At 36.7% G+C, this 14,559-nt stretch overlaps 1 protein-coding gene across 2 annotated transcripts in view; it reads right to left on the bottom strand.

Moving 5' to 3' along the window:
- Positions 1–10,464: 10,464 nt before the first annotated feature.
- The window catches only part of TMEFF2 (transmembrane protein with EGF like and two follistatin like domains 2), a 231,365-nt gene continuing 227,270 nt past the window's right edge, over positions 10,465–14,559 (bottom strand). Inside the window, exon 10 of one of the 2 annotated variants that reach the window (XM_033111301.1) lies at positions 10,465–11,891. In XM_033111301.1, coding sequence (XP_032967192.1) covers positions 11,879–11,891 — 13 coding nt within the window. In that variant the 3' untranslated portion in view covers positions 10,465–11,878. The remainder of the gene's footprint in view (positions 11,892–14,559) is intronic. The other variant, XM_033111300.1, reaches the window with a different exon arrangement.

The raw sequence follows: 14,559 nt of genomic DNA, 5'->3' as shown, positions 1-14,559 counted from the left end.
TTATGCTGCTTTGTTCTAGGTATTCAAAGGACAGAATGAGATACAGGGGAAAGAGAACATCTTTTACAAATGAATCTTCGAGTTCAAGTGCTTTTCAGAAGCAACAAATCATTTATAATCTGATGGCTCCTAATTAAATTGATTGGGAGATAAAATGCACCCAATCAGTGTCAGATGCACATGAGGTAAAAGGCCTGTTGGGTTGCAAAAGGCATTTAACGTGCTTAAATTACCTTTCTGAAAGTGGATGCCCTTGAAAGCTCTCACAGCAATGAGTTAAAGATGTCAGCTGGGGGGCGACTGACATGTTGTAATAACTATAATTTATAGCACCAGCTTCATACTAGTCTTTGCCCCACCAGGGTGCTGCCTGGAAGCTAGTGTGTCTTATGGAGGGTTGGGAGAAAGAAAAGGGAAAGAAAAAAAGACTCCTATGCCCCTTTAGCAGCCTCCGCATTGTGACTTTGGCCTTTGGGACCTCTTTCAGAGACTAGTAACTTTCAAACCAAACATGTCTTATTCAACTTCTGCTGATTTATGCCATTACAGCACAGTTATGTTCCTGAATTACATAGCCAGTTATTCCATGTAGGTTGGCAGAAGCTCAGAGATGACTTTAATTTCATTCATTCATTCATTCATTCATTCATTCATTCATTCATTCATTCAGCAAGTGTTAATTAAGCACCTATAATATTCCAAGAAGTGTTCTAAGCACTGGAACATAAACAAGATAGGCTTCTTGATCTCATGAAGCTTAACGTTCCTTGGAGTAGAGGGGCCAGAGATGGAAAAGAGACAGAAAAAAAAGTAAACATATGAGCAACATAATGTCTCACGTGTCACAACAATCTGAAATTATCTCGTGCAACTCTTTCCCCTGGCACATGTGCTTTAGGTAGAAAGAGCGATGTGAATAGCTGAGTTCATTACAATTGGGAGAATGAGGAGGAGGGGGAAAAGGAGAGAAAGTGGTAAGAACCCAAAGACAGCATTCTTATGATATGTTGAAACAAGTGTTCTGGTGCGGTTCATAAGTTGTTTCTGAGGCTAACTTACAAAGCAAAATTTCAACACAATGGCAGTAATGGCAGCATTATCGGATCAAGCATTTGGTTGATCAACAGGTAAACTTGAAAGATGTGTGATTTCTGACACACTAGCATAAAACCAAAAGTGATGGAAGCAGCATGATACAGCTGAATGAGCAGAATGGATTTTGTTTTGATCAGGGTTCAAATTTTTACAGTGACTCATCCTAGCTCTGCGGCTTTGGCCGTTATTTTCAAATTTACAAGTTACTTTACAGTTACTTTACCATAAAACTGTTACAATAATAACATGTTTCAGAGGCCTATTGTAAAAAAATAAGTAAAACAGTATTCATACAGTGCCCAAAACAATACCTGTCCTATAAAGATGAGCCAGAAATCAATATGTGTGGATCGTGTTTTCATCTGTAGTCATAAATTGTAATTTTGTGTATGTCATACATTATCACAATCAATCAGGCATAATATCAACTCTTGAAAATCCTCAGGCATAGCTAGAAAGAGAAAAAAGGTACTTTAAGAACAATTTTATTCCAGTGCTATCAGGTCAAACAAAAAGTTTTGTCTTAAATGGAAGGGGTTTTGATTTTGATTTTGTGTATTCGGAATCAAATCTGCGATAGTGTGCTTTTGAGTATGGCCACTATTCAACTGATAGCTTTTGAGGCTCTTTGATACTGTTAAACAACAACTCAATGAAGGATCAAAGGATGGAAAATTCAAGGTTGATTCATAGCATCGGGCACAATGTGAAGCAACTAGTGCCAGGAAGATGGTAACTCCAGAGAACAGAAAGACCTTGATTTCAAAGAAGGAAAAAAAACCCAATAGCTTAATCTCTCTAATGCCTCAGATCCTGATAGAAAAATTTGCAGTGATGAAAAGAAAGAAGCAGAACACAGATGAGTAGGCCATTTTTTCCCCAAACAACCAGGTGACTGCATACTACCTCCAGCTTTCCCAAAGAGGTCTTTGGAGATCTCGCCCACAGAAGCCCTCCTGGATTCAAGGATTTGAAGAAGGTCTTTTTACTTTCTGCTGTGCTGAATAGACAGGCAAGGATTATGAAGTAAAATAATTTTGTATAATATACCATGTGCTTACACACATTAAACACAATTCTTGATGAATGACCTTTTCATAAAAGTTCTTGGTGTGATATAGGTATCTAGTTTATTAGGCATCATGTTGAAGGTATTGCTAAAGAAATTAACTCAGGCCCTGAGTTCAGAATGTGTTTCTTTATTTTTTGTTTGCTGAAAATAATATTCAATTTGCCTAATTTCCATTTACAGTTCTTTCCTTGCAAATGCAACCTGAGTACAAGCTCTTGCTCTTCCTTGAATTTTCCTAGGCGCTCACTGGTTATCCTGTCTCTCATTTTCCTCTTCAAAGCCTTTTCTTATGGCATCTGGCTCTTCTGTGTACTAGGTCAAAAGGATTGACAACAGAATTTCCATCTTTTGTGGTTAGCCAGTGTGGTGAGCATTCGGTCCCCTTGAGGTATTTTTGTGCAGCTTTTCAGAGAAGCATTTTCACAGCCCCACTGAACTGATAATGATGAAACTTCAATCCCTATAGCCTTCAATCATTTACTTATTGTGCCAGCTCAATGACTTTTCTTCAACTCCTGTTTTCTGGCACCAGATCTGGCAGAGGCTGGGAAAAAAAAAAAATCTTTTGGTGTGGGTTTCAGTGAACTGCACTTTTAATTCCTTGTTAATGTGCAATCTGAAGTCTTATTCAGAGAAAAATTGTGTTCATGTTAGTGGCAAAAAGGAATGTAGAAAAGTGACAGATGTAAGATGAGAGAAGCAGCAGCCTTTAATCATTTTGTTGTCAAAGCAGCTTTGGATCGCCCTTTGAAGAAAGCATTTTCCTTGCTGCTTCTGCAAAACTAGAGACTCATTCTCTTGCCCTTTGCAGATTCCTTATCCAGACGGTTAAACTCAGCACAGTATGCAAAACTTCCGATCCAGAGATCTTTGCTACAAAGCACTCCACTTTTTATATTTACATTTCAGAAGAATTGGATCTCTTTGCTGGAACTAGAGACAGACTCTCATGACTCAGTTTACATACAATCTTGGTAAAAGGGAAGAAAATATATGGTAAAACCCAGTCACAGAAGAACTCATTTTTGTCTGTGATTGGGCCAGTTATATTTCAGAGAGGCTAAGTGTGAAAGCAGATAACATTTCCAAAGTAAAAGCCCTTTCTTCTAATTCAGGCATGACTGTAATTAAGCAAGAGAGTTAATTTTATGTAAATCATGCACTACTGTAATTGGGCACAAGTGAACATTGACGTACATCTTATTTAAAAGAGAAATATAATGTTATCATGTGGATGCTGGTGCAGATAAGTCTTAGATCTCTGGAGGGACTTCAGCAAAGTCACTGGCTGTTTACAAGACTTTGGTCTGTGAGCTTGATTACAAATCACCAGCTCAGATCCTGCTGTCCTGTGAAGAACTGAGCCAAATGCCTTCAGAAAGGCTGAGAGGTGGAACACTGGGGCTTCCATTTCCATTTCTTTCTTAACCTCCACTTATACAGCAGTCATTTTTCTCTTTCTACTCATCTTTTCAAACCTAAACAATACTTTCCAATAGTTTGCTCTGCTTGGCAGTTCTGACCCATATTTCTCCAGGCAGACCACAGATAGATTTGTCTTTTGCAAGCAGGGTCTAGTCTGCTTCCTATTTTAGCATGTCTTTTCTAAGCATGTTGCTTAGGGCTGCGCTAAGACTCTAGGATTAGCTTTCCAAGTGTAGCCAGATCAGATGCTGTCCAGCAGCCTGCTTTTATGATTGCCACCACATTTCCACAACCAGAGAGGAAGAGCTAGCCTCTGAGTGGAGAGGATGAGCTGTTCATTTATTCTCTATCTAGAGAGCAGATCTAGTGCTTTTGGACAAGGTTGTCCTGCAGAATACAAAGAACCTAATCTGCATATTTTGAGGTCAAGAATTGGGAGGAAGAAAATATGCACATGACAGAACTTGCATTTTAAACACATTTTCCTCTCACTCAGAGGCCTGGGCAATCATTTTTGTGCCTTGGCCTCATTCTGCCCAGCTTGCCAAGCCAGCTTCTTGCCAACCAACCTTATACACGCAGCAGGCTGGTCTGCAGAGACTACAAGGCAAGGGGTCTTCCCAGGACTCCACCTTTCTGCTCCCTCTTTTCATGCTACTATTTCATATTCCTGCAATCCTGCTTAAATGCTTCTTCTTGAAGGACTATTTGAGTAAAACATCTTTTAAATTCCTCTTCCCATAATGGCTTCTTTCCTCCCAATCCAATTATTGCCTATCTTCATCTCTGCCACCTTTCCAGGACCTTTGATCTCTCTCTCACTCTTTCTTGCTCCCTTTCTTTTCTTCCCATCCTCCATAGTGTCATTTTTCACTCTGAGGTTGTCTTACTTGAAATGCCATTGGTCCAGAGGTGATGAATGTGAACAGATGATGTAACTTCTAGTTTATATATATATATACACAGCAGTCATATATATACAGCATATATACAGCATATATACAGTCATATATATATACAGCAGTCAATATATATATATATTCCCCCCTCCCCCAACTAGTAAGTAGTACGGAGGTGAGTGTGTTCCCTAGTGGCCATACATTTTCTCGTCATTTTTGTTCTTGTAAAGAAACTCTTTGAAGCAACATATAGTAAAACCTGTTAGAAGAATAGACTGCCTTTACTGGACTAGTTCATCCAGTAAAATTCAATGCCCTTTTATAGTAGCTAATGTTAAAGAGAAAACCACAGGCCAAAAATGGCGTCACTGTGATAAAGCCCAAATATTAAACCTAGATTTAATAACTGACCGAATTGCTGTTTCAGCCTCTCCCAGAAATGTACATAACATTAATGAACCAGTCTGGAATTTTCTGGCCAATCCCAAAGAGGTGATCAGTCACACAGGCCCCCCTTATCCCCCATAGAAAGAAGAGGAAATCTGCATGATAAAAACCCTTGTAGTTACCTTCCCTCTAAAAGATATCCTGGTGTAAAAAGAATGCTTTCTTTTATTTTGTTAATAGCTCCCTTGCTCCATCCTTCTTCCTATGAAAACCTTCCATTTTGTACAAGCCCTCAGAGCGCACCTTTAGTAGCTAGATGGGATGCTGCCCAATTTGTGAATTGCTTAATAAAGCTAATTAGAGATCTTCAGATTTACTCACCTGAATTTTGTTCTTTAACACTAACTTCAGCTCACATGAGGGGTAGCAGCTATTTGTATATTCCTATATTTAACTAACATAATATTTTTATATCATTTTCATTTAATTTTATATTGTGTTCCAGTTTAAAGGTGTTTCAAGTACTTTGAATGTAATCAAGGAATATATTTTTGAATAAATAAAAGTAAAAACAAGTACATTTCCTAATGTCATTGCTATTGTTATTTAATGTGACTCCAGTTTTACTAACTCCTGATTCTGAACCGAATCGAATGCCTTGCTTAATATCAATGAATGGCGTTTTACTCGTACCATTCAAGGCAGGGGAGCAGAGTCCCAGTTGGGGAAACAGGTCAGCTCAGAGATGAGCACCATCATGAGCTGAGTTTAACTTAAGGGCAAATCCTTGGAGGAATGGCAGCTTCGGCACAAGTACTTTGTGGGCACGTGATAGCGATGGTTAAATGGCCAAACCCTTCTCTAGCCCAGGGATCAGAGAGAGGCTTCTACAGAGAGAAAAGAAAAGAAAAAAAACAAGACGTCCTCATGGTAAGTAGGGGGTAAAGCTGTTTTAGCATCTCTGGATCTAGGTAGATACAAGTGAGGCACAGGGGCAATTAAGGAGAAACTCTGTCAATAACACCCCCGTGCCTTATGGGTAAACTTGGTTGGGACAGTTGCAGACTGCGAGACTGAGAATACTGTGGAAGTGGTATAAAAGCTCTGCGACTAGGAGGGCCCTTGTCAGTAGTGTGGGAGATGGTGAAAAATCAGTGAGATGAGAGAATCAAAGACAAAGACGCAAACAGATCATGGAGAGACCCTCAGCACAAGTCTTTGAAGGCCTCCCCCATTCCTCACTGAGATAGAAATTTACACAAGAACCACACTGTATATGTGTATAGTTTGATAAATTGTGCTAAATGGCTAGGAAACTTTGTAACGATTCTTTAGTGAGGATTTGGTTTATTAAAAATTATTTTATTGCCTTATAAAAACCTCAACATAAATTCATAGAAATTATCTGAAAGAATGTATACAAACACCATGGTGTTTATCTCTTGATGGTGGGATTATTTTATATTTCTGGCTTGTCTATGTTTTCTAATTTTACTAGTTAAACAAGTGTTGTTTATGTATTTATTAATAATTTCATGTACTGTGGTGACAATTTGGGACATTATTCTGTGCTTTGTTTTTATAGCTAAACTCATAAAAAGGCTTTTGTTTTCAACGCTTATGTCCATGGAGGAGAATTAAGGTATTGTGGCAAACGCTGTAACAGAGGATGGAGGCTTCACGAGGTGAAGGACAAACGTGGTTAGGATCTTGAGAAGGGGAGAAAGTCCAGTAAAGAGAGATACCCACAGAGAGGAAGGGCAAAGAGCTCCCTTAAAACAAACCCTGCATAATGTGTGGGTCCTATGAGCTGTTACCTTAGGAGGTCACTGTGGCTAAATCAGCCTCCTGTGGAGAGAGTGTCACTGATGGATCAGGAATACTGGAAGGTTTACCAATGGCAATGCGATCACTAGGAATAGAAGATGAGGACTTGTTCCTATCTCCTCTTCCCTCTCCCCCATAATACCTGATTTTGGATGTCTCATTAACTCTGAGTTAAGTTCTTGTGTTGGATTAAATTTGATTTGTAAAACTAGAAAAACATTATTTTTATTTTTTTCGCTTCTTACCTGATACAAGAGAAATAATGAAAATTTAAAAAAGTAAACAAAAAAATCTAAGTTAAAATAACTCATTTAGTATTACTGGAGATAGATACCAATCAAGGTCACATTTCCAGAGTAAGTGAACCACTAAAATATATTTTTGTCCACAGCACAGTGAGCCTGGAAGGAAGCCTGAATATGACTGGGTAGGCTGCACATCACACATACCTTCCTGTTGTTGATTTCAAAGGGCCATACTCATTTGTATATTTATTTATGCCTTGGTTATAAAAAACAATAGCATTACTTTCTATAATCCTTCATCCTTCTTATAATATGGATGCTCATAAAAAGTTATCAATTCATTGCATGGAAAGGTTTTGTTATTGATATCAAAACAATTTTATCACATGATTAATTATATAAATGAAATATTTCCTATAATTGGGGAACAGTAACAGTTGGTGCAGGCGCTGCATGACTTTGGAAAATGGAAGTAGCATTTGAAGATAAACATTAGTAGAGAGTCTAATATGACTTTGAGATAATCTGTGTCATGTTTCAATAGTCTGTACTGACTTCTCCTCAAGGATTCATAAAAGTAAAGAATTTGGCCCCTAAAGCCCCTGCAATATTGACTCACTTATCCTGTGCCTAGAAACACACAAGAGGTTTAAGGGTATGTGCTTCATCAGGATAGACCTCTTTTAAAATGAAAGAATGATCCCTCCTCTTGTTCAGATATGAAGGCAGTGGGCCCATTCGGAAAAAAAAAAAAAAAAATTTAGAGGAGCTGTATTGTTTCTTAACTCTATACTGACTAGTTTTCCAGAACCAGCTCTCTTGTCTCCAAAGATATGAGAGACACTTCTTTGAATAAATGGGATTGATGGTTCCTGCTAACTCTGACCACATGATTCTTATTATGTTTTATTTAACTGATGAAGTATGGCTTACTCTTCTTATTTTACAACAAATATATATTGTATCCCTAAAATTTTCCATATGTTAAAAGTTTGTTCTGTGCATGCCATTGTTGTAAGCACAAAATGGATTGTCTTGTTTCTCACAAAAACCACATGGGGTGTGGGAAGACATTTTTCTTTTGATTTTAAATATGAGGTGTAAAGAAATTAGGCAACCTGTCCAAGGTTAAATAGTAAAGTGGAGCCTAGGCTAGGACCCATTGCTGTTTTGCTTCAGAGGTCAACTTTTAAATACCACACTCTCCTTGGAGGGACCCAATCCCCAGTAACCAGTAGTCACTCTGAATCACCTCATTTCATTTTTAATTCTTTAAATAGAATTTATAACTTTCTAGTTTTTTTTTTTTTTTGGTGTGTGGCTGTTTTGTTTATTGTTTGATTAATCCTCACCTCTGCCTCCTGTGCTAGAATGTAAACCTGATGGCAGAGACCTGTCATCCACTACATTGCTACATAACAGCACCTAGAATAGTGTCTGGCACGGTACAGGCACCCAATAAATGTCTGTTGAATAAGTGGAAACACCTGGCAAGGCAGTGATTTTCTACCTTCTCGTAGCTCCCAGACTAAGGGAAAGACAGACTTGCACAGACAATTAAGAAATAACATGGAAAGTACCATAACAGAATTAGGAAGACTGCCAAGGGAGTCATGGAGTTTTCACTGTAAAACTATTGTGGAAAGAAGAAAGGTAGGAACAGAGCATGAGTAGTGGACAGAATCTCAGAAGCAAGAAATCGGAGTTTGGGTTCAGAATGATGAAGTCCACCTGTATATGTGTGTGAAGAGGTATGTCTACCCAATCTGGAAAGTCCTCCTATAGAGACCATGAGCATGCTGAACTGACCATTACCATGGCCTTTGTGACCTTTTTAAAATAATTTTTTGTTTACCTCTCAGTCTGTGAGATCTCTGACGCAAGGAACTAGGATGATCTGACGGTGAGTTGCTTTCGGGCCTGGACTCTGCCTTGTTCATCTCTGTCTTCTCCTGGCTTCGTATGGTGCTGGTACTTGGTGGCCCTCAGTACACATAGAATGTGTAATAAATGTATAATGAATCAATGGTTAAATAAATGAATGCATGAGTGAACGACAGGACTTAATAGCAGCTTATTTGGAAAGAGTTATGAACTTAAGTTGAGGACAAGCAGTAAAAATAGGGAATAAGGTAGCAATCATAAAATATAGTACCTGGTTTTTGAATATCTAAATCTTGGAATTACAGAGATAGAAGTGATAAGGAAACAGAGACCCAAGATGGGAAATGACTCTGTCATTGTTCCATAGCAAATCTTTGGTCCAAGTAGGTCCCGAATTTAGAAATCATGGCTCTCAGTTAAATTTGTTTTCTCCAAGTTCGACTATATTCTGTGCTGGTCACCCACAACTGTGGTGGACTGTGCAATTCTGAGCTCCACACTTAAATATATTAACAAAGTAGAGTTTTTCTGAAGAAGGATGATACAGATGCTTTGTGGATGTGGAAACCATATTACATGAAGATCAGATGAGGACATTAAGGATGTTTCATCTGGAGAAGAAAACGCAAAGGGGCCATGGGGTGAGTGGAAAAACATGGCATCTGTCCTAATAGTTTAAACTATATAACTCATTATCCCTTTGTTACAGACAGGAAAAAATAGGAGCCATGGGTAGATACCATAGAGAAGTAAATTTCAACTCAATATGAGAAAGAAATGGTCTCAAAATTAAAGTCGTCCAAGAATGGAATTCCAAATTATAAGAAATATGCAAGTAGAGGCTGGATGGTTCTCTGTAAGGACTAGATTGTGAGTTCCTTTATAGTAGAAATCATGCTTTAGTGTTATTTCCCTAGGACCTTGAATAGTGCCTGGCACATAGTATAGGCTCACTTAAAATTTCTTATTGTATCTTTTAAAAGGAATTCTTTCATGAAGCGGGTGAGCATGGAGGTGGATAGAAATGTACTATATTATTAAATCCAAGGACTTTTCCGACACTTAGGTTTAAGATTCTCTGATAAAAATTCATGCAAAATAATATATCAGTATTTAACAAAGCAAGTCACATCATACTTACAAGTAAAAGTCAGTGAAATTGTTGTTTCTTTTAAGCTCTGCTAAGCCCTGTGATGTTGCATTTTTCTCTTCCTTTAGGAGAAAGAAGGGTTTGTTTGCCATAACTTCTGTCTTACAAAGGAGATCAGGGCTAGTAACATTTCTGTTAACCACTAAAATTCAATGCAGACGTTTAAATAGAGTTTGTTTTGTACAAGAGGCATAGGACTGATTTATAGAAACACTTGAGTGATGGTTATGCCAATAAATTCACATTTTTCAGTACGATTACTAACCTGGAAAACCAGGTTTTACAGAGAGTCAAAAATTCTATTTAGATTGTCCTCTCTTTATGTTTTAGGAAATATCTTAAATATCACTTAAGGAACCTTATTTTTCACTGAATATTTTATATTCAGAATATGTTGATGTGATACTTGTCTGCTTTTTTTTCCTTGTCTTTTTTTTTTTGACACAGGAGTGTCATTCCTTTTAGTTCATGAAGAGGTCATTTGAAGGCAACAAAAAAAACCTTTATTTAGATTTACTACATTAGCCACAGAAAGCTATGAAGAACTAAATGATAAAAAGGCAATGGTTTGATTTGTTATTTTGATATTATTCTTTGAGAATTTTCAGTGAATTTTTTTTTCCCAAACAAAGTGGTCCTACCTATTTGTATGCTCAAAAGTTCATCAACTTCCCACTAAGCTCTTTCAAATGCTATGGGATTCATTTTCTTTCTATCTCATCATATAAATATGCTTAAAACATTTCTATGTTTTATAAAGTATTATCATCATCTTAGTTCCATTTTAAATAATGGTGCTGCATTAGCCATAAAGGTATTCATGAGGTATTTAGTTGTGATTCCACTATAGTTCTTTTTAAAGAACTATATACTATAAATATAGCAAGGTGCTTTTGAGAATTCGTGATTTTGGTTTTTCACATTTAATGATGTTATGAAATTTTTCCCTTAGTAGTTAATTCCACTTACCTAAATGGAATAGATTTTATGTTCTGTGTATTCCTAATATGTAACTTGTTCAGGACCCTTCAAATATATGCACTTAACTGGGAGATTCTAAGATGCTTCCCAAATAACAATCAGTATCTTCTTTCTCTCTCCTTTATGAGTTATAAAACAGTTTCCTTTCTTTTCTTCTTTGATTTAATTTATATGCCAGAGATTTTTGTTGCTCTGGGGATGAAAATGGAGGACCATGGAAGAAAGTTGATGAAATAGAGATGATTCAAAGATCTGAAATATTTTATCCTCACTCGATACAAACTAAATTATTTTTTTCCCTTTTTCAATAACCATCATTTCCCTTGATCTTGAAATCACTCAAAACTTAGCCACTGAGTCCTATATAAACCAATGCTCTGTCTCAGGATGTGGAGAAAGATGAAATACTGGTATCTGCACAGATTGTACTAGCTTGATTATATTTACAGTTATGAGATACAGCACATTTAAGAATGCCAACTTTTTCTCATCACTGAGTATTTATTATATATAACAAATACATGGGAAAGAAAAAACTATATTGTGTGATATAAATAGTTTATTTACATTACAGAAAAACATCAAGACAATGTATACTATTTCAAATATATCCATACATAATCAAATATAGCTGTAGTACATGTTTTCATTGGTGTAGATTACCACAAATGCAAGGCAACATGTGTAGATCTTTTTTCTTATTCTTTTGTCTATAATACGGTACGTGTAGTCCAAGCTCTCGGTAGTCCGGCCACTGTGCAACATGCTCCCTTTAGATTAACCTTGTAGACGCTCTTGTTGTGTTGTCTGAACTGTAGTGCCCTGTATTTTGCTTCTGTCTGTGAATTCTGTTGCTTCTGGGGCATTTCCTAGAAGGTTGGAAAGTGTACAGATCTTAGTCCGGTGCTACTACCTAAAGTTGGGTCCTACAATCACAGAGTGAAGTTGTGGATTAAGCAAGTTATGAAAATATTTCAGATGACAGAATTTATTGTTAGTATTAACTGAGTTCCAGTCATCCTTAAGAATCTGTTGAGGAAAATTGAAGAACAGAGGCGGAAGTTGAAGAGGAATACATTTACCTAGTCCTCAATTGTTTACTCATTAAAGCACAAAGAATGACTAAGCATAATGCAGTCAAGTAAGTCATGAGTCCATCTAATCTCACTTTAAAGGTCTTCAACAACTTTACACTTTAAATGTTCTCAGGATGAATGTTATATTGACATTTCAATGCTACAAGTTTAAATCAAACCAGAGAATCAGCCATCTGTTATTATCTGATATGTAATGGAAACAGATATTATTTTGCTTTAGCCTAATGTCATTTTTCTACATTAGCACTATAAGCTAAGGACATAAATTGGTACCAAAAAGCTAATATTCAGTCAAATTATCTGAGAAGCTCTGATCTAGTATCTTTTCTCTTGTAATAAAAGAATGTTTTGATGATGCAAACAACAACAACATAACTTTCATAAAACTTCTATTACAATAAACTGTGGGGTATCAGAGAATATATGAATAAAATATATTGCATATATATGTATATTCATATATATTATTTTTTTGGGGGGGAGGGTAGATCTATCAAAATGAACATGGAGCTGGAAGTCATATTTTAAGTAAGTCGGAACTGGAGATAAAAAGATTGAAGATCCATCTTCTCACAAAGCAACTTTTCATTTCAGGACATGTCTCTAGATCTTTATTTTTTTATAACACATGTTGTATTTAGGTGTTTGACTAAAATAGTAAAAATGATGGAAAGAAAAAAAAAGTGGGAAGAGGAGAAAATAAAGAGGAGGGAAGTAGAAAAGAGGAGAGTCCACATGATGAAGAGATTAAAAAAAATTGAAGAGAATGAGGGGACCTCTGTTTGATGTGATTTTGCAAATCTGTTAGCAAATGGATATTTTGGAATAGGTCTTGACAGACACGTGTGGCCAAGAGGGCTCTGCTGGGGGGCAATGGCCTGGTTGGAAAGTCTGGGTTTTGAGCAGAATGTTTTCAAGTGAATGAAATGAATGCGCACTAGGAACACTGTGGTTTATTGACTAGTGTGACTCCTAGAAAGGCTTTGGAAGGCTTGGATGTCCTAAGGCAGGTTCATAAAATACATTGCAATAATGCTAATTTAGCTTATGGCTATTTCTCATCCTCAAAAGTAAACAGAAGATGGGTTTTGTTTTGTTTTAACATGGAAAATAATAATGACCATATGCCTTGAAAAAATGGCTTGCTTTAATGTGGAGCTCAGTTTAGGTTGCCTTGAGCATCAGAATATACAGCATCATGACCAGCCAAGGGGCAGTAAGGGCAGTGGTTAAGTGAACAGTCTCTGTTCACTAGGCAGCACTCCATTTCGGCCCTTAATGCTCAGCTGTGTACACACAGCAATTTGCTAACTTAACTCAGAGTCCCTATTTTGAAAATGGGGATAATTGTTCCTTCTTCATAATGTTATTAAATGCATGTGCATGGATGTGTGTATATACACATATCCAATCTATATAAACACATATACACACACAATTCTTGGTGAGAACCCTATGTGTTCCAGTTGTTTTTATTATGTATGGGAATGGAACTGTGTAATGAGACTTGAAAATATTTGCTAAAGTATTTAAAATTTTGCATTTTTGTCTGTACCTGAAGTAGTAAATCCAATTATCATGAGATTAGATCTGGTAAACATGAATTTTGTTTTTCATGTGCTGATATTGCTAAGATATTAGAAGGCTCAAGACCCTCAGAGTAATATGGTGCAGTTTCCTGTGTTTTAGACTTTTTTCTATGTTTTGTTTTATATTCAGTGTTTTCGGTTTCTTGAGTCATTTTTATGTTCCCCAGAATCTATTTTAATATAATCCATTGACTCACTTGGCATCTAAACGTGTGAGTCGAGTTGATGAACTCAACTTGGCTTAGAGTAGCACAAAGCTCCTGTCAATGATCTTCTCTTAAGCCTTTAGGCCAGGCAAGGATTTATGAACCATATTTTGTCTTTTTCAAGAGCAAATGCCACACTTGTCCTCAAAGAAGATAGTGAAATACAGAGACGGAGATGCATTGTGCCTTTATTTTCCAAAGGTATGATACTTTCATTTTCTTCTCTTGAAAATAATTTTTTTTGGGGAAACATTCTGATTTACTGCAGAGCTGTATAAATGAATGAAAGTCTAAATGCCTTTGAATTTGGCAAAAATCTTGTAAACTTCCTTAGAATTTTTTTCTCAAGGAGAGTGAAATCAGATTAAAAAAACCCAAAAAAATCTATCTTCAATAATATTTCTAGGTAGGACATAGATACTATGCATTTGGTTTAGAATCTAATTCTCGGTTACCATGAATTTACATGCTAATGAAGTTAAGCAAGTACCTGGCCTCACTTCTTTAGTCCAAGCCCAATATCAGACATCACTAATTAATCATGGTTTACCTTCCTGTTGAAACTGGATGAGATCTCTGTATCTCTCTCAACCTAGCTCTCTAGGAAACAATTACTATTTGATTATTCTGGGAGTCTGATATAAAATGTGATATTTGCTGCATGTTCCCTTACATTAAAGGTTTTCATGTACTATAACAGAA

The sequence above is a fragment of the Rhinolophus ferrumequinum genome, chromosome 8, assembly GCF_004115265.2.
Source record: "Rhinolophus ferrumequinum isolate MPI-CBG mRhiFer1 chromosome 8, mRhiFer1_v1.p, whole genome shotgun sequence".
Taxonomy (NCBI): domain Eukaryota; kingdom Metazoa; phylum Chordata; class Mammalia; order Chiroptera; family Rhinolophidae; genus Rhinolophus; species Rhinolophus ferrumequinum.
The sequence above is the reverse complement of the archived record's forward strand: the minus strand, read 5'-3'. Positions and strand labels throughout refer to the sequence as shown.